Source organism: Rhinolophus sinicus, chromosome 1 (genome assembly GCF_057876585.1).
Source record: "Rhinolophus sinicus isolate RSI-liver-muscle chromosome 1, RSI-T2T, whole genome shotgun sequence".
In the NCBI taxonomy this organism is placed as follows: domain Eukaryota; kingdom Metazoa; phylum Chordata; class Mammalia; order Chiroptera; family Rhinolophidae; genus Rhinolophus; species Rhinolophus sinicus.
The window spans coordinates 68,425,927-68,451,445 of NC_142501.1; the positions used below are offsets into that span (position 1 = coordinate 68,425,927).

Genomic DNA, 25,519 nt, shown 5'->3' on the forward strand with positions numbered 1-25,519 from the left:
CATTTTTAGACTGATATAAATCCAGCTTTGTAGATTTTGTCATTATGCCTTCTCTAGCAATGCAATTGTTCATGATAAAAGAGTTTGAACACTGCATTTTTAAGATTCTCTGCCTTTCAAGAGGAATTCCCTTCTGGAGATTTATCTAAATGAAGGCGTTCATATTTACCAGCAATACAATCTTTTCTCTTGCAATATAAGATAACTGATTTTTCGGCTCTGTTTTTAAAGGTTTTGTTTAGACTCATTTTATAAAAAATAACTATGAGAATATTGGGATTATTAAGTAAGAGCTGCCAACTGTTCATTTATTTATTTATTAAAAAGTAGAACATGCAAGACAATATAAAGCCTGGGAATTTCTAAAGATAAACTCCACCTTCATTTTTGGGGGGAGGAAATGATTTTTGTCTATTCTAAACAATGATGCTTAAATTGAAAGTTGGCACATTTTTGATAAACAGCATTTTCCTGGTAGTGTGAAGTCTACTGCACTTTTCTTTTGAGCCAGACTTCTTAGTATCATTTTGATCTGTAAAACATCAAAGTTTCCTCTATAGCATTATATTTACATATTTAGAGAGTCTGGATGAGAAGGAATTTTTATTTTAATTTAATGAATAATAAACAATAAAAAAGTCAAAATTTTTACTGCAATATTTGGGATTATGACTGGGTACGGGAAAATACAATTAGCAAATTACACATAGAAAACATGTAACAAATAGATTTAACTATTATTTCCAGAAGATATATCCCAGGCATTTTAAAAGACAAGAGGCTAAAAATGGTAAGAAAAAAATATATACCTCTCCAAGTTCTAAATTCAGCCAAAAAGAAAAACTAAAACTCACTCTCCCTTTAGTGCTGTCATTATTACCAAAAAAATAAAAAAAAAAAAAAATAAAAAAAAAATCCAGCTTTCAACAGATGCTCTTGGCTTTCCTAGGGAGAATGTGAATTCTGAGAATGGTACCAACATGTTAGCTCCAAGTATGATAGACTTGAAAAAGAAAAAACAACAGGGGCTCCATTGCTCTGAAGACTCAGAATGGAGACTTCTGAGCACCACCAGTGAACCAACTCAGTGTCACATTGAAATACATATACTGGGGGTGCCAAAAAATGTAAATACATGACTTGTAGTCATCTTTTGTTATAGGTATATATTGAGTAATACATTTTTAATACAGTTTTTCCTTTCTTAAAATATGTATACACTTTTTTTGGGCACCCTCTGTGTATCTCCTACAGCAGTTCTGTTAGATTGACAACCTTGGTCTTGGGGACAGAGGAGAAGAATCACTGACTGTTGGGGCTTTGGCATGCTTGCCAATTGCTCATATCATCCCTATTAGACTTCTTTAAAATATGTCACACAGTAGTCAACCTCTAGGGAATGCTTTCTGACCAAGAATCTTAGCTGCTTCTAAGTTGATGAAAGTCAGGAACAAGGCATATTTCTGACTTTTTCTATAAAAGAGAACAAATACATCACAAGATTTGAGGAGTAAAATGTTCAAGACAACAGTATTATGATTTAGCTTACAGTTACTACAACCTATTCTGCAATTCTTGTGAGCTATTGTTTCATATATGCTTGGCCAAGTGTTAATCCTTAATAAATATGTAACACTGACAAGTAAGAAATGTTTTCTGTGGAAAATATAATTTATTTGTCTTAAAACATTTACATGCTTATACTTACATAATTATATAAAATTACAGTGCTATTTCTATGTTCAATTTATATGATTTTATTTTTAACTGAAGAGAAATAGAACTAAGTAAGGGTATGAATGTACTTTGAGAAAACACATTATGACAATCTATCCAGAAAATTGTAATTCAAAACAAAGTGGGAAGGAGTGTTATTAAGTAATTCTACTAAGATCTAGGAAATGTTGCTAAATCCTGCATGAGTTCTGGGTTGTCAGTTATTTTCTTTCATCCCTTTGTAGGTAGTATTCATCTGATTTTTGGCCTCTATTGTTGCTATTGAGAAGCCATTTGTTAATTACTCTGGTTGTTAAAATCGACTCTGTAGTGTTTTTCAGTTCCATAGATGTGTCTAGTTGTGGATTTACTTTGACTTATCTAGCCTAGGATACATTGTGCTTTTCAAATCTGAGAGTTCATGTCTTTCATCAGTTTTGGAAAATGCCTAGCCATCATTTCCTCAAATGTTACTTCTTTTTTAAAAAAGTATTCTCCTTTTTCTTCTTCCAAAACATCCATTAGACATATGTTGAACATTTAAATACTGTCCTCTGTGTATCTTGAGTTCTCTTTCATATTTTTGGCCATTTTGATCCTCCAGGTAATTTAGTTAGTTCTATTTTTTAATCTAATAATTACTCAGGTGTTTCCAGCCTGCTATTAAACCTGCCTAATGAGGTTTTCTTTTTCATAATAATGTCTATACAATAATTATTTCTAGGACTCTTTGGTTTGTTTAAAAATCTCCCTAGTTGAGCAAAAGAAAAAATAAACATGTGGGATTACATCAAACTAAAAGTTTTTCACAGCAAAAAAAAAAAAAAACAAAAAAAAAAACCCAAAAAGGCATCCTACTGAATGGGAGAAGATATTTGCCAATGATACATCTGAAAAGGGACTAATATCCAAAATTTATAAAAAACTCATACAACTCAATACCAAAAACAACAAACAACCTGGTTAAAAAATGGGCAGAGGATATGAAGAGACATTTCTCTATAGAGGTCATACAGATGGCCAATAGACATATGGAAAAATGTTCAATGTCAATAATCATCAAACAAATGCAAATAAAAACGACAATTAGATACCACCTCACCCCAGTCAGAATGGCTATCATCAATAAATCAACAAACAACAAGTGCTCGTGGTGATGAGGAGAACAGAGAATCCTGGTGCACTGCTGGTGGGATTGCAGATTTGTGCAGCCACTATGGAAAACTATATGGAGGTAGCTCAAAAATATGAAAATGGAACTACCTTATGACACAACAATTCCACTTCTAGGTATCTATCCAGAGAAATCCAAAACACTAATTTGAAAAAAAAATATTCACCGCTATGTTTAGTGCAGTGCTTTTCACAATAGCCAAGACATGGAAACACCCGAAATGCTCATCAATAGATGATTGGATAAAAAATCTGTGATACATTTATACAATGGAATATTACTTGGACATAAAGAAGAATAAAATATTACCATTTACAATGACATGGGTGGACCTAGAGGATATTATGCAAATTAAGTAAGTCAGACGGAGAAAGACAAATATCATATGATTTCACTTATATGTGGGATCTAAAGAACAGAATCAATGAACAAACAAAACAGAAATAGACTCAGAGATATAAAGGAAAAAACAACAACTGATGGTTGCTAGATGGGAGGGGGTTAGGGATGGGAGAGAAGGTAAAGGGATTAGAAAGTACAAATTAGTAGTCACAATATAGCCATGGGGATATGAAATACAGTTTGGAGAATATAATCAATAATGTTGTAAAGATTTTGTTGAGGGTCAGATGCGGGGGGGCGCACTTCTCTGATTAGGAAGACCACTTCATGAGCTGTGTAGATGTCTGACCTGAAGCTGAAAAATATTGAATGTTAACTATAATTTTATATCTATATCTATATCTATATCTATATCTATATCTATATCTATATCTATATCTATATCTATATCTATATCTATATCTATATCATCTATATTGTCATGGGATGTGGAGTACAGCATAGAGAATAGAGTTAATGGAACTGTAACAGCTATATACGATGTCAGAGGGGTAGTACATTGTGGGAGGGGGGTTATCACCTTGTGAGGGGTGTAAATGTCTAACTCTTATATTGTTTTATACACCTGAAACTAAAAAAAAAAGAAAGGAAGGAAGGAAGGAAGGAAGGAAGGAAGGAAGGAAGGAAGGAAGGAAGGAAGGAAAGGAAGAAAGAAAGAAAAAAGAAAGAAAGAAAGAAATAGCAATAGGCAAGGGGAAGGATTGAAAATAGTAAAGAAGCCCAGTTACGGCCTCTTTTTCACTAAAGGAAACAAACCTATTATATTTCTGAACTGATAAAGTGGAGTAACTTTACCTTTGAATACATTTTTTAAATTAAAGTTTATTGGAGTGACAATGGTTAGTAAAGTTACATAGGTTTCAAGTGTACATTTCTGTAATACATCATCTATATATCACATTGTGTGTTGGGGGGTAGATGAGGGTAAAAGGGATCAAATATATGGTGATGAAAAGAGAACTGACTGTGAGTGGTGAACACACAATGAATAAAATTTAAAGTATTGATTATTTAAAAAAAAATCTTCTTAGTCTTTTTTGATAGTAGCTTGTTCCTTTTAAAGTTTTTTTATTTTATATTTTGTGTGCTTAATTTTAAAAAATATAGCTTACCCTGTAGTTTTTATTATTCAATATTTTTGTGGATCTATTTCTACTATTTGTTGAGTCTTCTGATTTTTCCTTATGTTGTTTATTTATCTGTATGTCTCATAATTTCGACTTATACATTTGAGTTTGGCTGGGCTTTTCTGTGGAAATTCTGTGAACTATATGCTGAGAGTATACGATCCAGAAAGTTTTTTGCCTTTGCTTCTGTAAAGAGCCACAGAGCCTTACCAATCCGGTATTACTTTTTATATTAATTACTCCACTTGGCATTTCCTGGTTTTTGAATTCTGAATATTCAAGAGAACCTTTTTATTTATCCCATGAGAAGGCCAGACTTAGATAGATTAACTTCCTGTTATAGTCCTATTTTGGGAGGCAGGTTTAGTTTTGTGGTTGACCTTTTCACTGAAAACACAAGTCACCTATAATTCTCTGGTTTTATGTCTTTTATTCCATTTTTGACTGCTGGAATTTCCTTCACTTTCTCCCCCCAAGCTCTGCTGTGCCTGTTATTTCTTATTTTACCTACTACAACTGATTTTGTAATGGAAGGTTTTACAGGTTATCTAGCCTGCCATATTACATAAGTTCTATAGTGTATATTCACAAAGAGTACACCTTTTAACTCTGAAGACTCTTTTCTTGCTATGAAGGTAAAATGTCATGGATATTAAACAACTGTTTATGAATTGTCAGTGGCTTAATATGTTTCACAGATTGATAGGAGGTGAAACAGCTGAGAATATTATGGATTATTTTTATTATGCCACCTCAGGCTTTCAGATAAGATTCATAGAAATGCCTTTATTTAGTAAGCCATATAGTTAATTAAGTATATAACTTCATCTACTGCCCCCAAATATACTTTTCTTCCCAAAATAAACTTTAGAAAAAAAAGTCCTTCGTCTATTTTAGCAAAAATGGAAGAAAACAACAGATGAAAAAAACCCAAAACATAAGTTGCTATTTGTGAGTCTGAATTTTCTTGAGTAGCAGCAGGATTGTGCTACACTTAAGGGTTATAACTCACCAAAGGGTTATAAGAGAGAACTCAGTTTTCTTAAATTCTTATTGTCATGGTGAAACCCTGGTACAGTAATTCTGACAAGAAAACAAACACAAATGCTGGCTAAAATCAGACTGTAAACTATCCCAATAAGATGCCCTAAAATTTAAGCAGTACCTAGGACAGCACCCTTTGGGAATTACAGAATTTTATTTTTATGATGCAAAATACAGAATGAGTATTCTATAAGCGAGAAAGATTCTCAGAAAAGAAGACTAGTATAGAAATGGAATCTAATTTTGTCTCTTTTTGGATTTCTTATGAAGATATTGAGAAAGTTGCGTGACTCTTGTCATTTCCTTTAAATCTTTCCTCAAATCTCACTTCTTAGTGAAGCTTATCCTGCCCATCCTATAAAACACTGCAGCTTACTCTTTCCCTATACCCCCTCTCTTCAGCTCCGCACATTCAATCCCCTGATCCCACTCTACTTTTTTTTCCCATTGCATTCTTCCCTTCTAATATTTTTATGAATTTATTATGTTTACTGTATTTTGTCTGTCTCCCCCGACTGATCTACCAAGGGCAGGAATATTTGTATGTTTTGTCTACTATTATATTGACGACAACTAAAATAGTACCTGTTACATAGTAGGTACAAAAATTACTTGGGATACCAATGAATAATTTTTTATTTCGGTGCCTATAAATCAGGGTGATAATTCATAACCCCTCAATCCGTTATTGAGGCATGCAGGTACAAATGAGATATAGGTATGCCATAAATATTGATTTATCTGAAAGAAAGTCATCATTCACAGAATAACACCAATTACTATTTTTTGGAAGCATAAGGTCACCTAGCTTTTACATGTTTTAATGTTTCCATCTTAAAGCTGTTATTAAGTACATGGAAATTTTCCTTATACAACATTTCTTCTATACCAACAGAAAATATATAACATTTAGTACTTGGTTGAAGGTCATACCTCATTTTTTTCTTTGAGTTTTGTGATCATAACAATGACAGGACTGTCTTCCTGCCAAACCATCTGCCAGAAATCATTCACGGTGTTGATCATGGGGCCCTGTGTGGCGATGAATGCCTTCTCTTTGCCACGGTAGCCCTAGTTTGAGTAAAGAGAAAACAAACAAACAAACAAAAAATACAAAAACAGCTTTGAAGTTCATGCCTTACACTGAAAGTTTAGGTGAAAGATATTCAGAACAAAATTGCTCTGCTGGTCCAAAAGCAACACAGATATCCGTGGTTTCATTCGTTGTAGTGCCACAATTCATGTGGTTGTTTTCCCAGCAAGGACTGCATAGCATACGGTATTGAGGGTCATAATGCTTAGTCCTCCCCAGAGTGCCCACACAGGACACTGTAACCACAGAGGCACAGGAAAGGAAGATCCACTGCAAAAACCCACTACCAATGCTGATGACGGCTAAGCAAACAACAACAAAAAACTTGCTAGTACAAGGTAAGTCAAAACTGATCTACTCTGAAGAAAAAATATATATAACAAACAATTGTAAATAGTAAGTTTACTATTTTTTACTATTTATATTAAGTTTACTATTACCATGACCATCAGAAAGAAATTTATATGTATTCACTTACCCGGATATAATTTGCATTAATGTAGGTGCTCAAAGAATCGGTTACATTTTTTGGTCTTAAACACACTCTGCTGAGGGGATCTAATGAAGCAAACAAGAAATAATACATTAAAAGATTTAGTCTTCTTACAGTTTCTTAAACACCAATAACCAGTACATAGTACACCTGTTAACTTACATATTGACTGTCAGATGTTCATCAGTGTTTGTTATTGGTGCTTCTGTCTTTATCCATCCATGTTTATTGAGGGACATCTTTTTTTTTTAAACATTAAGTGATTTTTTTTTTTTTTTTTTTAAGATTTTATTGGGGAAGGGGAACAGGACTTTATTGGGGAACAGTGTGCACTTCCAGGACTTTTCTCCAAGTCAAGTTGTTGTCTTTTCAATCTTAGTTGTGGCGGGTTCTGTTCAGTTGTTGTTCTTTCAGTCTTAGTTGTGGAGGGCGCAGCTCAGCTCCAGGTCCAGTTACCATTGCTAGTTGCAGGGGGCACAGCCCACCATCCCTTGCAGGAGTCGAACCGTCAACCTTGTGGTTGAGAGGACACGCTCCAACCAACTGAGCCATCCGGGAGCTCAGCAGCAGCTCAGCTCAAGGTGCTGTGTTCAATTTTAGTTGCAGGAAGTGCTGCCCACCATCCCTTGCGGGAGTCAAGGAATTGAACTGGCAACCTTGTGGTTGAAAGCCCACTGGCCCATGTGGGAATCGAACCGGCAGCCTTCGGAGTTAGGAGCATGGAGCTCTAACCGCCTGAGCCACCGGGCCGGCCCCTATTGAGGGACATCTTGACTCCTGTTCTTTACATAGATCTTATGGTGCATAAACCTGAGATGGTGAGTTTATACTTCTGTGGGTTTTCTTGTAGGTTTCTGATTCTTGATCCCATTTTTCATTTGTGATTCTTTCTTGTTCTTTGGGTTTGGAATTTGCACCATATCCCCCTACTCCCGTCTCTCTCTCTCTGTCCTGACCAATGATAAATATTTGGTCTGACCCAAATCCTCTCTTACTATTTGGAAGAAGCTGTCTTTAGTTACCATGTATTTGTTTGATAGGTTATTATAGTGCTAGCAACATTGTCTTAAATTCTAAAATCACTTTCCATCAAGAAGTTGAAAAGCTCTTTGTGAACCATGGTGTTATGAAAAATATGGTGGTTATTTTTAGCAACATTTACATAAATAAATTAAGATCAAATCATCCCCTTATGATTTCTTTAACCCAGTACATTCTGAGCCTCTTGAGGGCATGAGTGGGGATTTTTCATTATCCCTGTAAGACCTAGTATCTAATACAGTGCTTAGATATATAGCAGCTGTTTAATAAATGTCTATTGCATTGATTTAAATGGTCCCTTCCATGATTCCTGATTGTCATAGTAGAATTTCCCAAACTGTTATCTGTAAACAATTTCTTATGTAACAAATAGAATTAGGTCATATAACTTGTAAATTGGATCCTCTTTAAAAAGGGAGGGTTCAGTAATGAAATAAATACGGGAAACACTGAATTTAACAAAGTTGAACCACTTTCCTTTCCCTACAGGACCCCTTCCTTCCTTCTTTCCTTCCTTCTTTCCTTCCTTCTTTCCTTCCTTCCTTCCTTCCTTCCTTCCTTCCTTCCTTCCTTCCTTCCTTCCTCCCTCCCTCCCTCCCTCCCTCCCTTCCTTCCTTCTTCTCTTTTTCTTTTCCTCCTCTCCCTTCTTTCCTCCTTCCTTTTTCTATTTTCCTCTCAGCAAATTATAGAACACATATAGATTTGGAAAATAGAACACATGAAGTTTCCCTAGGTCTGTTTTAAATTTTAAAGGTGTCTTTAAAATACCTTCTGACAATCTTAAGTCTTCTATTTAACAGACACAATTATACCTGGATCCTGATATTTTGATTGGCATCATACCCGATTTTGTCAAAGGCTCTGCTGTGCTTAAGATTTCCTCTCCAGGAAGAAATGTGTTTGAAGTCAAGAGAAGAAACAATTAGCTGAGGGACAAGTGTACCACTGGCAGTGATGGGCAAAGGCAGAGGAATAGGATAGTTTCCAATGATGAATTCACAATAAATGGGAAATGGGAGGAAAAGCAGGGATTGGCCACACCCTCAAGGTGACTGGGAGTCATCTTTAAATTTGTTTCAGGCAAGATGAGAGGGCTCCAGCTCCGTATTGTTCAATATTGTAGCCACTAGCCACATGTAGCTCATTAAATGTAAGTTTATTAAAGTAAAATAAAATTTAATAATGAGTTCCTTCAGTATACTAGCTATACTTTAAGCCCTCAATTGCCACAGGTTAGTGGCTATCACAATGGAGATACAGAACGTTTCCATCATTGCAGAGAGTTTTAGTGGACAGTGCTGATTTTGGCAATGGAAGATTGGTGATTCTATAGAAACTCATTTTTTAAGACCCATGTGTAAATTATAAGAGAAAACAGGGTTCTTAAATAGTTTGCCTTTGAAACTGTAAATTTTTCTCTATATACACAGTGTCCCTATTTTCTGGAATTGGTTCTGGGGTTAATGATGGATTTATGTTGTTGAGTAGAGGAAGAAGAGAAAAATTAACATTAGTTGAGGGTTTACCAATAGTTGGAACTTTCCTAGGTCTTTTACCCATGCTATCATTTAATTCTCCCAATAGTCCTACAGGTAGAATTATTATCACTATTTTTAGGAATAAAGAAAGGATGGCACAGGAAGATTAAGTAGCCTGACTTAAATTGTAAATGTTTTTGCCAGGTTAGGAAATCAAGTTTAACTCCAATATTTTGCTTTAGCCACATAACCTGTTGCCTTAATGAGCACTTCACTTATTTGCATGTCTATTCTGTTGTATGCACTTAATATAATAAAACAAGAAACACTATTTAAGTAGAAAACATTACCACACATTAAATTTTTAAACATGAAATGATGGCTAAAGCAAATAGGGTTCTTCAATTTTATCTATATTGTTTTATATTTGTATAAGTAAGTTGACTGCATGAAAGAAATATACACAAAACCTATTATTATTATACTTCATTGTTGTACAAATAATTTCATATTAATATGGAATCAGTTTTTCCCCCATTGCTTTTGTGATTTAGGATGTAGACACACTGGTATTTTTATCATTAATGCTTGATTATATTGTAAAATAATTTGATATAAACTTGACCTTAGCATTTTAATCTACAATTTAGAGTGTTCTGAGCTAGGCTAGGCGGACACTGTCCTAGAAAAGCAGCTATGATTTAATTGTTTCTTGTTATTTCTGTTTCAAAACATTGTCAAAATTATATAACCTCACTCTTATATACAAGCTGACAAGCTTCTAAATGTAAAAGTTTATTGTAGGTCAAAACAATAAAAATCATAACATTTAAAATCTTAATCATTTGCTAATTTTTAATGTAATGTTTCAAATTTATCTCATATTACAGTCTAAATAAACTGTACAAAGAACAACTTTCTATTCGTTCTAGTTTTTTCCTGATGATTTTCAACCAGTGGTGTGGCTTGTGCAAGCAATATTTACGAAATTATATTTAGTGCAACAGGGGGTGGGTGTGGTATTCAGGCTACAGACATTTTCAACAGAAAAATCCATTTGCAACATCAGTTGTCAGCACAGGTGCTCTGGCTCAAGCGATCCACCCAGTTCTGGGAATGGAAAAGCTGACACAGGACTAGGAAGCTGTTGTTTAATATCATCTGGGCAGCAAACAGAGAAGGCTGAGCTTTTAAATAATCCTAATAATTTTCAAATCCTTCTGAGATTAGATAGGTAAATATAATAATTGCAGTGCATATATGTGCCTATTATGTTTGGTGAATTAAAAAATAAAATCTTGAGAGAGAGAAAGAGAGAGAGAGAGAGAGAGAGAGAGAGAGAGAGAGAGAGAGGCAGAAATTCTAACACACACCCGTTTCACCCCATTCAGCCAATTATAGTTGTAAAATATCTTTCACAGTGAGTGAGTATAACTTAGGTAAATAGATTTAACTATATAGACCAGTTTAAAATATGCTATAGTAGAGTGACTTTAACAATGCATTTCCAAGTCCACCAGAAGGGGAAGCTCAAAGACATCATATTTCTTGCTATTACCATAAATATGGAGAATTTGATGTCTTATGAGTTAATTAATGGACTGAATTAGGAAGACTCCATTATTTCAATGTCAATACTTAAAAAAAAAAAGGTCTTTGTGGCTTCTATCTTCCCACAGCTATTGCCATGAGAGGCTTATGGATTTTGCCAAAATCCCAACTATATCTGTTTGTCTAGTGATTAAAAATTCCACTTCCTCTCCAAAGTAGTTTTGCCACTGTAGGCAGAATTAATTACTCATTCATCTCTATACTCCCACAGCACTTGGGCCAGATCTCTATTCTTATTATATTGAATGTATTTACTTGTTTACACGTCTTTTCTCTCCTTGATCTTATAAACTGTTCCTTATTCCTTGCTACCTCCTGGAATCCAGTTCATATCTTGATATCAATATATTTCATGGAGCTAAATTTAATTTTAACATAGTCTATAGCAGTATTACTCAACATGTGGTTCTGGTATATCATCTGAATGAGAATCACCTGAGTGTTTGCTAGAAGTACCGAATTCCTGGGCCCGACAGCAGACCTATTTAAACAATTCCCAGGGTGGAGCAAAGGACTCTGGATTTGTAATGAGGACTCAGCGTGACTGCTATGTTTCTTGCATATCTTTTTGTAAATTTTTAGTTTATGGTTACCATGTGCTTCATATATACCAAGCTATGTTTATAGCAGTCCATTTTAAGTTGATGGTTGCTTAAGTTTGAACACATTCAAAAATCACTATCATTTTTACTCACCCCTTTCATGTTTATTTTTTGTCATTATTTTTTATTTTTTTTGTGTGTGTTTGTGTGTATCCTTTAATTTACTGTTGCAATTACACATAATCTCCTTAGTTTTGCCTTTTAACTTTTGTATTGGTTGATCCACTGATTTCATTATGTGTTTGCCTTTCTCAGTGAGAATTCTTTTTCTTTGCTATATTTTCATATTCATATTTTTGAGTTTTTTTTTCTTCTTAAAGAAGTCCCTTTAACATTTCTTGTAATGCTGCTTTGGTGGTAATGAAGTGCTTCAGCTTTTTCTTAGTGGAAAACTCGACTCAGCATGTTTGCTTCTGGCTATTAATTCTCTATCTCTCTCAGAAGCTTCTGCTTTCCTCTAGTCCTTTTAAAAGAATTTTTCCAACTTATTTTTGCTTTGGGCTTGTTTCTTTCAAACTGTGTGATCTTAGTCAAGTCACTGAATTTCTTCTGCCTCAGTTTCTTCACAGTTCTGAAGGCTGAAAGTCCAAGGTCAAGGTGCCAGCACGGTCAGGTGAGGACCCACTTCCAGGTCACAGACTTCTTATTGTGTCCTCACATGGAGGAAGGAAGGCAGTACTTCATTCCTTTCTACTGCTGAATAATGTTCCATTGTATGGGTATTGTGAATTTTGTTTATCCATTCATAAGTTGATAATATTTTGGTTATTTCCACTTTTGGGGAATAATGCTGTTACAAAAATTTGTGTACAACTTTTGTGTGGACACATGGTTTTAATTTCTTTTGGGTATATATCTAGGAGTAGGATGTCAAAGTCATATAACTCTCATTTTTACCTTTTGAGAAGCTAGCAGACTATATTTCCTGAGTAGATGTACCATTTTACATTCCCACCAGGAAATGTATGAAGATTCCAATTTCTCTACTTTCTTGCCAACACTTTCTATTGTCTGTCTTTTTTATCATAATCATGTGGACGTGAAGTGGAATCTCATTGTGCTTTTGATTTTCCTGATGGCTAAGGATGTTAAGCATCTCTTCATATGCTTATTGGCCATTTGTTTGTCTCCTATGGAGAAAAGTCTATTCAAGTTCTTTGCCAATTTTTAAATTGGGTTATTTGTTTTTTATGAAATCATAAACTAATTTAAGGTCCTGAAGATTTACATCTATTGCATACTAAAAGTTTTATAGTTTTATCTCTTACTTTTAGGGTTCTGATCCATTTTGAGTTAATTTTTGTATGTGGTGTGAGGCAGGGTCCAACTTAATTTTTTTGCATGTGAATATCCTGTTATCTCAGCACCATTTGTTGAAAAGTCTATTCTTTCCTCCATTGAATTGATTTGACATCCTTGATAAAATTCAATTGATGATAACATGTGACACAATGCAATTTTAGAACCATGTATCTACTAGAACTGTGAGTTGAGCATTATGATAAGAGTAACACAAAATAAAGTTATTAACTGCCAGACCATTTTAATGATATGTGTTTGCAATTCCAAATTTGGTTTGTATATGGAAGTTGTGATGATGGGAAATGGTGAGGTAGGGGTAAATGTGGGAAGGCTTATGCTTTACAATGCAAACTATTTAATTCAAGAAACTTACTTGGCAAAATGGTCTTATAGCGATTTTTAGTTCCATGACGAGGAATGTCAATTTCTTTGGGATCCACAAAGTTCATTGGTATTTCCTGCAAAAATGAATATCAAATTAGTATATCTAATGCCTCCAAAAAGAAAATGTTAACAGGGGGCCATCTGATCCGGAATGGTATTGGACTTCAAAGTCACTTATAAAACAACAGACTACCACCTCTGGTTGACCAACACCCTTCCTTTCATAAACATATCAGCTGCACCCTGGCAAGCTGACTCTAAGAAACAGTTCTCTGTGTTAGAAAGTATTATTTTATATGTAGTTATTAAAAAGACATATAAAACTTTGGTTGGATTTTAAGAATCCTGTTCTCCCTAGTTGCTGAAAATATATAAACAGGAAGCTGAAAATTGATATTTTATCAATTTATTCAAGTTTCTTCAACTCTTAATATAAGTTCAGTACCAAAAATTTCACTATGATGAATTCTTTTTTAACATTAATTACGACTCTTTTAGGATTATGAAAACCTCCCTCCCCAAGTGGTAAATATAAAGGGCTTTTTTGTTGATTCAAATGATGACGGTATGATGCTTTTTTGTATTACAGAATAGTTTATAATTGTGCTGTTCCTATTGTGGTTGTAAATGAAGGTCATCCAGACACTCTGTTCTCCCATTTCACAAGAATATAAATATTCTAATTACGTGAGAATATATGTCATGTGCCTTAAATAATTAGAGAGAGAATAACTAGAGCAGACGTGGCTCTGTGGAACTGCATGAGACCTAAAAGATCTAAAATGAGCATCTGTAGCTGATTTGGACAAAAACAACAATAATAATAATAACCACAAGCCCAAGTTTTCAAAAGGGTTGAAACAGATATTTAAGAATTTGATTATACAAAATGGTATGTTCTCTGACTTAAAATTCTCCTCACATTGCTTAGATAAGGTTAATGTGAAATAAAATGACATTTATCTCTAGATCCCATAGAGTAATATTTTTGTTACTTAAACTTTCTCCAATGGAAAATATAACTCAAAAGGCTAATATTCACTGAAGTGAAAGAAATTATCTATAAATTAATTCAAATTGTCTTAGTTTTCAGTCAATATAAATATTTGAGAAAAGCCTGATTATGTTATGAATTTGAGACTTGGTCTACAGAGAGGAGTAAAATATCATTTCCTAAACTTGAATTATGTTAGATACTTATAATATTCATCCCTACTCTCTGCTCCAATGAAATGTTATAACTTTTCAGTCCAAGTTACCAAAATAAGCAAAACTATTGAAGTCAGTAGAAATCACACATTCATGCTTGGTGATCTCAAAAGGGCCAGTCTATTTTGGCAAAGCCATGGATCCTGGCCATGGCTTTTATTCCTGTTTTCTAACTCACACTGACAATTCGTTATCTTCCAGCATTATCTCTCTCCTCTGTGCTCTGTGTTGGCCCCATCTTTCCTTTAAGGGAAGGAGGCTATGTTCAGGGCTTATCTCAAAGAACAAAGACTATCTGTGGTTCTAGAAAAGAACACTACGTGTAGCTTTGGCGAGTTGTATGACCACTGCTTGCTTGTTTCAGCTCTCTAAGTCTCATTTTCTTCTTATGTAAAAAGATGACACTACAAAGTCTAATTTTTAAAAACTGCATGTTTGTGCTTTACTTTAAGCACTTAATCATAGTTGGTGAAGCTAATAGTAGATCTAATCCATTGCTGGATCTTTCACTGTTAGGGTAGTTTCAAATATTGATAGTGACCCTAAAATGATCAATTTATTATTCTCAACAATTATGGCTTAAGATGTACAACTGATTCAAGATGTAAAGTGATCTATAAAATGGATATTTCTCTTGGGCAACAACTAGACCTAAGAATGTCTAATTTATCTCTATTCTTACTGGATATGGGAAGCTCATGAATTAAGTTACCACCAGCATTTTTAGATGAAACACAATCATTTTTAGCCCACATTTGGTCTTCCCCTGTGTTCCTTATTTCATTAAAGGGCACGATATACACCCTGTTGCTCAAGTCAAAAAACTGGGGTATCATCCCTGGTTTCCCCAAACAGTGACAGAAAGCCCATTCCTTCTTCCTGGAATGCCCTTCGTCTGCCCAGCTTCTCTTGCCACTTCTTTGCCTGGCCAGCTCCTAGTAGTCTGCCTCAATTTACCTATCACATTCTAGTTTGAACACATCAATCTTGATGAGCTGCAGGGTGAATCTAAAACCCTTGTACTTAACCCTTTGAACTGGAACTACTTGTTTATTGTTCAGTGGAGGGTCAGGCCATTTTAGTATGTGCCTCTAGTGCCTAATTCATCAAAATACTTAATGAAGGATGAATGATAAACATCTGGCTCACCATGAATTCACTTTGGAGTAAACGTGAACTTGCCACGATGTCCTTCAGCTGTGACCTTGTGAGAATTCGGCTGGCTGACTGCAGATACTCCATTGCGACCTTCTCCCGTGGGGTTGGTATAGCCACAAAAGGTTCAACAGTCCCCAAGCTACTCATGTCCAATGTAAGAGATACATTGGACCCTCGTCTACATTAGAAAAGAACGTAATTGGGTTTAAACACCACATGGATTATTTTGAGTGCACAGAATTATCTTTTGTTACATACACACAATTCAGTGAGCACTTTTTCAGAAATAAGGACCAAGTATCTTTTTCTCTTATGGTACCATAATTGACTATAGCACCTATCGACAGCTTCTTTTCAGGGAACTGACAATTTTGTCGTTGAAAATAACTCTGAATTGAGAGAATGCACTATAATTTATTAAATGAATATACTTTTTACAGAAATAATGGGATGGCTAATTATATTAAGTGAAAATTTTAGGAAAAGTAAACATTACATTGGAATCAAGGAACCAGATGTAACACAAGCCAACTATTTTTATATGTATGTCCAAGAGTCCAGTACATAAATCATATAGCCACCTACCATTTTTGACATCAGTATTCTGTAGTCATGATTTTATTGGACATGGGAAGCTCAGAGGGGAAAAAACAATCCCTTTATTTCAGTCCAAATTATTGCCATTGAAATAGAATTTAAAGGTTTAAAAATGTGTATATTTTTATAAGTTCTGAGCGAATGCCTAAAAGATAACATTTGTATCCTGCATTTATGTATATATGCATGTATATGTGTGTATATTTGCATATGTATGTATGTATGTATGTATTCATTTAATTTGGTGATAAACTCATAAGGTCACAGACCCTCATTTTGAGTTACAATTTATCTTCCCTCCTAATGTCCCTCCTTTGGTTGGGAGGTGAGGTGGGGCTCCTCCCTCTGATTAAGGCCCTTTGTGTCCTGGATAGAAGGTGTGAGTGCCTCTTATATTAGCTACATAGAATCAAGGCGTAACTAGTATAAAACAGTGTGTGTGAGCCTGAGCTTCAATGTTAGAGACTGTATTCGTAAGAATTGTTCAATTTAAAGGTGCCTAGATATGTGTCAGGTGATTAAATATAGTGCCAAGTGGTTGGTGTCCCAAGGAAATGGAAAGCAGGGTAAAATAGATCAAGACAAATGAGAGTAAAGACAATAAGAGTAGATACTAGGCCCAGCATATTATTTGTTTTGAATAATGTTTTACATTTTTATGGAGTACTACATCAGAAAATATTCAAGTGACTAGAGCTTAATTTTAAACAATGGAAAATTATTAGAACATACAACAAAAATCCCATTAAACACAAACATATCAGTTCCTTCCTCCAATGTTTCTGCCTCTGGTTGCAGCTTTATTGCCATTCTATAATTTGATATATGATGTTGTCATTTTGGTTAATTTCTAAATGATATAAGGTTGTACCTTTAATTTCTGCTTTACTTGATGGTTATTTAAGTGTTTGCACTTTACTCCTACTGGATTTGTTAAAGCCTGAGATATGTGTAAGTGAGTCTTTCACAATAACCATGTTTGTTATTTTTCCTTATATTTATGTCTGCCAGTTTTTACTTTATTTATTTTAGGTATTTTAGATATTGTGTTTCTTAAAGAGATTCATAATTATATCTTCACTGTAAATTTTATCAATATTAAATACCTTTTTTCCCATTAATTTTATGTCTGGTTTCACATCTGACTTTAAAAAAAAATTAATATTGACGTACTTGCTTTTTTTGGGCATGTTCTTGAAAAACCTTTTCTAGTTCCTATTATTATTTTTAACTCTTTTGGATTACTGCATTAGGGATTATTGAACAGCATTCTGGATACCCATAAAATATTACCTACCTGTTAGAAGGATGTTTGACCCCTCCACTGTGTGCATGTGCTTTGCCTGTGTGTGTGTGTGTGTGTGTGTGTGTGTGTGTGTGTGTGTGTGTGTGTGTGTGTGTGACTGTTAGTGGTAATGGACAGGGCTCCTGTACTTCTGGGTAAAAGGTAAGGAGTTGAAGAGGAGCAAAGAGTGGTTCTATTTTCAGACGGAGAATTTTAATCTATTTTTAGTGGGAAAGCAGTTTTTAAAGTTTCTCAATCCACATCTTTTTGCCTTTAAACTGGTAGAAATTCCTTCCTGATTCTGATAATAGGCTGTCTATCGGTCTTCGTTTTTAGTGTATTTGTGAGAATTGAGCTTTTGCTGGTTTCATAGATATTTTCATGATGAATTGGGGGATGTTCTGGAAAGGATTGCTAATCAGACACAATTTTAAACCATTATTGCATTCAGTCAATTTTCAGTTCCAATAGACAAAATATTTGCAATTTGTCAACTGAGTGCTACCCAGTAGAAGGTGAGGTCTTACCCATTCGGATGGTTAGAGCAGATGTATGTAGTTGGAGGCATTTGAGTTGGACTTTGAAAGTGAAAGGTCAATAGATACATTTTGGGTAGAGGGTTATTTTAGAGAGAGAGCCTGGCAGGAAAAAAAAAAGTGTGGGAACAGGAAATGATAAGGCATCTTTGAAAACACGGCTTGTAAGCAGTTTAAGTTAGAGTTCAGTGGTATAAATATGTCTTTGGGAATTGAAGGACAGGGTTGTGTAGGAGAGAAGAGAGGCAGGCAAGAATCGTAGAAACTAAAAGACTAGAACAAGTCTGCCGAAATCCAGAAAAGAGAGAATTCAGAATATCAGCTTATAGCAACTTCTGTTTTGGTTTCCCAGAGCATACCCTGCCCAAATCTGGGATTAAAAGCCTCTGAGATCCCACACCTAACTAAGGTCCATTTGATCTAGTGAGTAAATTTTCTTAGTATTTTGGGTAAACTGTGAATAATGGAAACATTTTCATGCAAATTGACTTAGTAAAGAAAGAATAACTTTTCTCTGTCAAGGGAATAAAAGAAACTAATATTTATTAAGCATCTATTATTTGCCAAGCACTGTACTTTCATGTGTGGTATCTTAATCTCCACAGCTGCTCTCTCAATTATTACTTCCCCATTTTCCAGGTAAATAAGTAACTAACTGAGGAACACAATAATGGAACAAAGGTTCTATCCAATTTAGAATTTAAAACCCAAGTTCTTTCTGCTTTGCCACTCAAAAGGGTATGGTGGACGGATTATGTTAAACTACACAGTGCCCTACGCACAGTATTCAGGGGTACAAATTCAACCTTTACAGTCATAATTGTCGGGGCCCAAATCCTGCCTCTTCCATGTCCCTATGATGGACCTTCCATCAGGCTATTTAGCCTTATTGCATCTCAATTCCCTCCTCTTTTGTGAAACGAATAATTAATTGTATATATTTCAGAAGGTTATTATGAGGATTAACCAGATAGCGTAAGTAAACTGTTTATAAAAAGTGATGCCTAGCTATTACTAAATTTGACTAATAACGAATAAAGTCCTACTTAACTCTCACCTGCTTCTTTAAGAGATCCATTTTAAGAGATTTTCACAAAACCTTGAAAATTGTTTACAGAGACTAACTTTCACGTTTGGAAATCAATGGATAGAATCCACACATTTGTCACTAAAGAAAAATACATCCTTCTTGATAACCTATCTATCTTAAAATTTCCCTTCATTATGGCAAATCCATTTCCCCCGAGCCCCAAACAATTCCAGAGCACTTCACCTCAACACTTCAGACAATATCTCAAAAGTTAATTATGGAGTTAAACTTGCACAGGCTGTTGACCTTACAGAGAGCATTTTCCACAAAATAGCCCTTTTCATGGTAAGTATTCTCCTATCCCGGCTGTGAAATATTACCAGAGGATGTCATTAACTTGGAAAAATCTCTGCTTTTGTTAATTCTTATTTTCAAGGAACAAACAATATTTAGGTTTATTGAAATATGGTGGAATTAGGAAATTGTGTCAGTAGAAACAACTTAAAAATTTGGCAACTTCTTAGTCACATCTTGTGCTTGGAGAGGAGAGATTAAATACACATCCATATATACTTTAAAGTGTCTTTTTTCATTATAAAAATACATGCTTATTGTAGAAAATTTGTATAATTTAGATATTTTATAAAAGGAATTAAAATCACTCATAGTCACATAAACTTCACTACCATTTAAATTAACTTAAATTTTGCTATTTTATAGGCAGTAATGGTAGCAGCTTATTGTTTTAATTTTTTTCTTTGGTTAGAGATACATTTTCATATGTCTATGGTTTATTTATTAATCCTTACCTTTGCAAATTGTCTGTTCACGATCTTTCTTAATGTTTACATTATATTAATGTATTTCTTATTGATTACTATTATATATAATATAGTCATTATTTCTCAGATATATCTGCTGCAAATATAGTTTGTTATTGCCTTAAAATACTAAGGATTTTTAAAAAGTTGTATTTATATTCAGTTAAACATATTCATCTTTTCTTTAGTGGTTTCTTACTTTGCTTTAATACATAGAAATTCTCCTGGAAGTTAAGATTTTTTAAAAAGTTAATCTTTTAATTTATTTGTAATTTATTTTGGGATATGGTACAGGTGAGAATCACTTAGATTTATTCCCCGCAAATAAATTATCAATAATTCTAATATAATTTATTGAACAATCTAGAGAAGTGATGATTTTTATATACAGGGGGTGCCAAAAAAATGTATACATATTTTAAGAAAGGAAAACTGTATTAAAATAGCAATACTCAGTATATACTGATAACAAAAGAGGAATACAAGTCACGTTTGACTTCTGCAATTACAAGAAGTGCTCAAAGCTTTCAGACACTTCTGATTATGGCGAACTACTGCTTGAGCAATGTTGACCAAAGTTTCCACTTGTATACATTTTTTTGGCACCTCTATATGTGGGAATATTAGGTTTTTAACTAGCGTCACTGACTAATGCTCTGGAGGAGAAAATACTACTTCACTGAATGAAAAGAATGTGAATTTGTTCCAGAGTACCCATAAGCCAAAATGGTAAGAAGTGAGGATAGAATTAGAAAGGCATTTTAAAAATAAAAGAAACATAAGAATTTAAGAGAAAATTCAAATTAAGATACAGGAAAAAAATCTAAAGGATTTAGAGGAAAATAATCAAGAGAAATATTAGAAGGAGACCTGGACCTTTAAATAAAAACAGAATGTGGAAAACTAAGAACACAAACTCTTATTAAAAACTTTGCTTCTCTTCTGTTGTGTAACTCTGGAAAAACTGTTTATACTTTTTTTATGCCTCATGATTGCTGTTGGACAAAAGGGAACATAATAAAAAGCTTTATCAAGCTCCCACTGTAGCACCAATTATTATTTATGCCAAAAAATAAATAAGAGGGAGGAAATTCAAAAGATACCAATGCAAACAATTGAAGGAAAAAGCAAATTCTTAAGGAAAGGTAAAAGGAATGCAATAAACAGCATGCTAATTACAATTAAGTAAAAAGGAAAACATGTATAAATATTATGGGCCAGGGCCACACATCAATTTCAAGAAAAAAATATAAACAACTCTCTGTTGAAATTGTTCAATTCTGCATCACTACTTCTAATGACCAAGAAAGAGGTGGAAAGGAAAAACAGCTAAAAATACAAGAACGCTACCAATGAATGATGGAATAACTCAAAACTAGGCATTTGTTTTCCTGGTCGGAGGGCCTATGCACTGGATTTTAGAAGCTGGAAGTAAGCAGAAGGGATAGACTTTGCAGCTTCATAGTCCTGGGCTCTGTGTAATTTTCAGATCTGGCTGCTCCTTTAGCAGTACTTTGGCCACGGAGAATAGTGACACTTCAAGCCTGGCACCTCATTTAGCACCCAATAAGGAACAGAAATGGGAGTCAGAGAATAAAATGGAACAAATGATCATTTTGCCTGTAGTCCTGGAAGATGTACTTCTGAAACTATTGGATTTTGACATTAAGTCTCAGTGGGAAATAGTAGCAGCTGCTTATCTCGAAGTATTTGAAACCAGAATGGAAAAATATGCATCAACAGATTATAAGAAGAATTTAACACAAGAATGTAAGCAAACAGATTTGATCTTTGAGAGCTTTTCCAATCTTCTTTTTTTTCTGTAAAAAATACACAATTCATTCAGAGCAGTCTTTATTAGTATACACACCTAATCCTACATGGTGAGAAGTTAGAAGTTTAATATTGACATTCTCTCCAGATCTGAAATGTTGTGACTCTAAGAACTTCGGTCCAACCTTCCCTCCTTGTGTGTTTTAATCACAATGATCACAATTTGACATTCTTGGCTTGATCATAAAGGTGACCTTAAGCCTCTCCCCACCCCCAACTTGATTTTTCTTATTTAATTTTGCTCATTCAATTTGTCCACAAATTTAGTTTCCAGGAGAATTCTAATTAAAAAGAAATAAAAGTTCTGACTGTTTTGAATAACAATGGAGAAAACAGTCGTGATAGAGAGATGGAATTCCTTTACTATGTATAAATTGACTAGCTTCAACAATTTTTTGAAACTCCAGATTCTATCATTTTTAAATTCCAAGGGTAATGGTATTGAACGAACAGCTGGCTGTTTCTCTCTTATCTTTTTATCTTTGAATAATTAGATAGAATACTAAGCCCCTTCCGGGATCACTTCACAGATGAGAGGGTAAAATAAAAAAAAAATATAGAGAGAGAGTGCTAAGTTAAACTGTGACTTAAATTCAAAGTTCTTGGAAAGTTAAATGTGACATAAATGCAGTGTTATTAATTTCTAGAAGCAGAAATAAATGAATAGGTACTGTGACCATTCACAGTAAAATTTCCCAAAGGAAATCTGTAGGGAAGAAATGTAATAAGTGTAAAAGGTACCAGGCACAGGCCCAGGAAGATGATAAATGAATTTCACTCTAAAGCAGAAAGAAAATCTTATAACGTAGGGAATAGTTTTGATGTGGGAAATGATTGATTTCCCTAGTTGAAACCACCTACTTTATTAAGTAAAATGTTGCTCTGCCTTTTGAGTGATTACATAAAAAATTTTGAATTCATATAATATTTGACCTTTTAAACATAGAGAATATATATACATATATACACACGCATATATATATATAGATATGTGTGTATATATGTGTGTACATATATATATAGTGCCAAAAATGTATACATATTTTAAGAAAGGAAAAAACTATTATAATTGTAATACACAATATATACCGATAACAAAAGATGAATACAAGTCACGTGTGACTTCTGCAATTACAAGAGGTGCTCAGAGTGGTTACCATCAGCGTCCAGACACTTCTAATTATGGTGAACTACTGCTTGAGCAACGTTGACTAAAGTGTCCACTTTTATACATTTTTTGGTACCCCCGATATATGCATGCATATATATATTGCATGTGTATATATAAAAAATATATATGATATATTATATATAATATATAACACATGATATATATTATATATATGACAGGACAAATTTACCATACCTTTCTTTTATTATTTTACAAAAAAAATTATTAAAAAAAGCCATAAATTGAACTTGTTACATTGTTCTTTGATCATTAACCTTGGAATCTGAATTTAAAGCAATGTTTCACTTAAGTTCTTTTGGCCTTAATCTGCAACTGGGGATGATAATAATAAAACTCACAGGGTTGATTCACATTATAAAAATTAAAAAAGCAAAAAGATGTAAACATTTCCAGTCTAATATCTGATACGTAACACACATGTTTGAATGATTATAATAATTAATAATGATTAATTATGGTAATTCTTACTTCACTCTATGCATATATGACTCTATGGAAACTACGTATATGGCATATACACTGATGAATATTTGAAGAAGGCAAAGTTGGAAAAGTCGGTTAGTGACGAAGAGTCAATAGCACGTATACATATGCACAGTCAGTGGTCATATAAGTTGGGACCATTTTTCACACATGAGCCCTTAAAATTCTTATCTCATATCCTTAAAATAAGTTTTTTTTTCAGATAAAAAATAATGCATACTCACTATAGAAAAACTATGTAGATACAAAAAGAAAGAAAAATATCCCATAATACCAACATTTAGAGTTAGTGCTAATAATATTTTGCATCTATATCCTTCAAGTCTATATGTATACATAGATGCAAAACATCTCTATATAGATACATAAAATATCTATCTTTATCTATATAGGACAAAATCTAGATTTTTACATATTCTTTCATGACTTGATTCTTATTTAACTAAATATATAATGAATATCTTTTCATGTCTTTAAACACCATTTAAACACTATAATATTTCATTGTATGGATGTACCATAGTTTACTTAAAGAATACCTTATTTTCTGATGCTAAGTTGTTTTCAGTTTTTCAGTACTATAGTCAGACTGCAAATGAATAGGAATGTTTGTGTATTTTCATGATTATTTTTAGGTCAAGGAATTTTAAAAATGAAGTCAATCCTCTTTACCCAATAAACTTGAATAAACAAACAACAAACAACTACGTCAAAATCTCTGAGTTTGGAGAAATCACTGGACACATGGAGTATAGTAGCAGCTTGAAGACTAACTCTTGGGGCTCACTGACATTGAATGAGCTGAGATCCTTTTTATCTCTTGTTCAGACCCTGCAGTAGCTCCCTAGCAGGGTTTCCTAACTTTAAACTATCCTAGCCCAATATGTTTTCTTCCAGATTTCACCAGAATTATGTTTGAGCACTGCAAATATGATAATAAAACTCACAAATAGCTACTCTTGGACACACGATGCTTTCTCATCGATTCCATGGGCATTTCTCCAGCCTCATCGCCTATTTTGTCCTTATCCAGATCTATGCTCTAGGCAGGCCAATCCACCTGCAATTCTGCTCTCTAGGACTGAAATGAGCTAGCCCCAACTCTTTCCGATTCAATTCCCCAAATGCTAGGAACTCTTTGCTCTAAAACCTCATAGCAATTTTTTCAATATGTCTCCAATACATCACATTCACTAGAAATGACAGACCCTAAAGTGAGAACTTCCTCCCTCTGCATCCAGTGCTGAACACATGGAAAGCAAAACTTGTGACTGCATGAATGAATGGTTGCAAATGAATTGGTTAGGGTGATGTTATGTATAATTACTGTGCTCTGTTGGCTTTTCTCATCCTTCTGAAAATAGGAGACGTGGGGGACAATGTTAGACAGGAGTTTGAAAATTTAGAATGGAGAAGCCGAGATGAACCAGGTACAGAAAATGTTACCGTTGATATTTAGTTTGAGTCTTATTTAAATATCAATGAAGTCTGAACATTAACATCCTAAAGATCTGTGGTAATTTTGTTCTACAAAGGAAAAAAAAAAGTAGTGCTTTGTCTTGTAACCAAGTATGATTAATTTTTATTCTTTTTTTGGAATTTGGTATTGTTTTGACTGTCACTCATGGTGAGGAGACTGTTTCCTTTTTAACAAAAGAACAAAATGATGGTAGTTCTAATTTTAGTCCCCAAGTTTAGTTTTTCCAAGTTCATATCATTAGTTAAGAAAAAGATAATGCTAAATAAATTTTTAAATTATTTTTTATTATTAAATTCTGAAGAAATATTAATAAGTCTCAATGAATAAACCATTCTTTCTGAAATGAGAAATCTTTTTTGAATTTTAGTTGATATACATACACACACACAAAATGATATTTTCTAAGTAACACAATACAACACTAACAT

General features: G+C 33.9%; 1 protein-coding gene across 5 annotated transcripts in view; it reads right to left on the reverse strand.

The window, feature by feature from the left end:
- PTPRR (protein tyrosine phosphatase receptor type R) overlaps nucleotides 1-25,519 on the reverse strand; it is a 245,914-nt gene that overhangs the window by 27,712 nt on the left and 192,683 nt on the right. For all 5 annotated transcript variants that reach the window (XM_019748998.3, XM_074325415.2, XM_088800759.1 and 2 more), the window contains 4 exons: nucleotides 15,826-16,012; nucleotides 13,457-13,541; nucleotides 7,035-7,114; nucleotides 6,397-6,534 (listed from right to left, as the gene is read on the reverse strand). In XM_019748998.3, coding sequence (XP_019604557.1) covers nucleotides 6,397-6,534; nucleotides 7,035-7,114; nucleotides 13,457-13,541; nucleotides 15,826-16,012 — 490 coding nt within the window. The remainder of the gene's footprint in view (nucleotides 1-6,396; nucleotides 6,535-7,034; nucleotides 7,115-13,456; nucleotides 13,542-15,825; nucleotides 16,013-25,519) is intronic.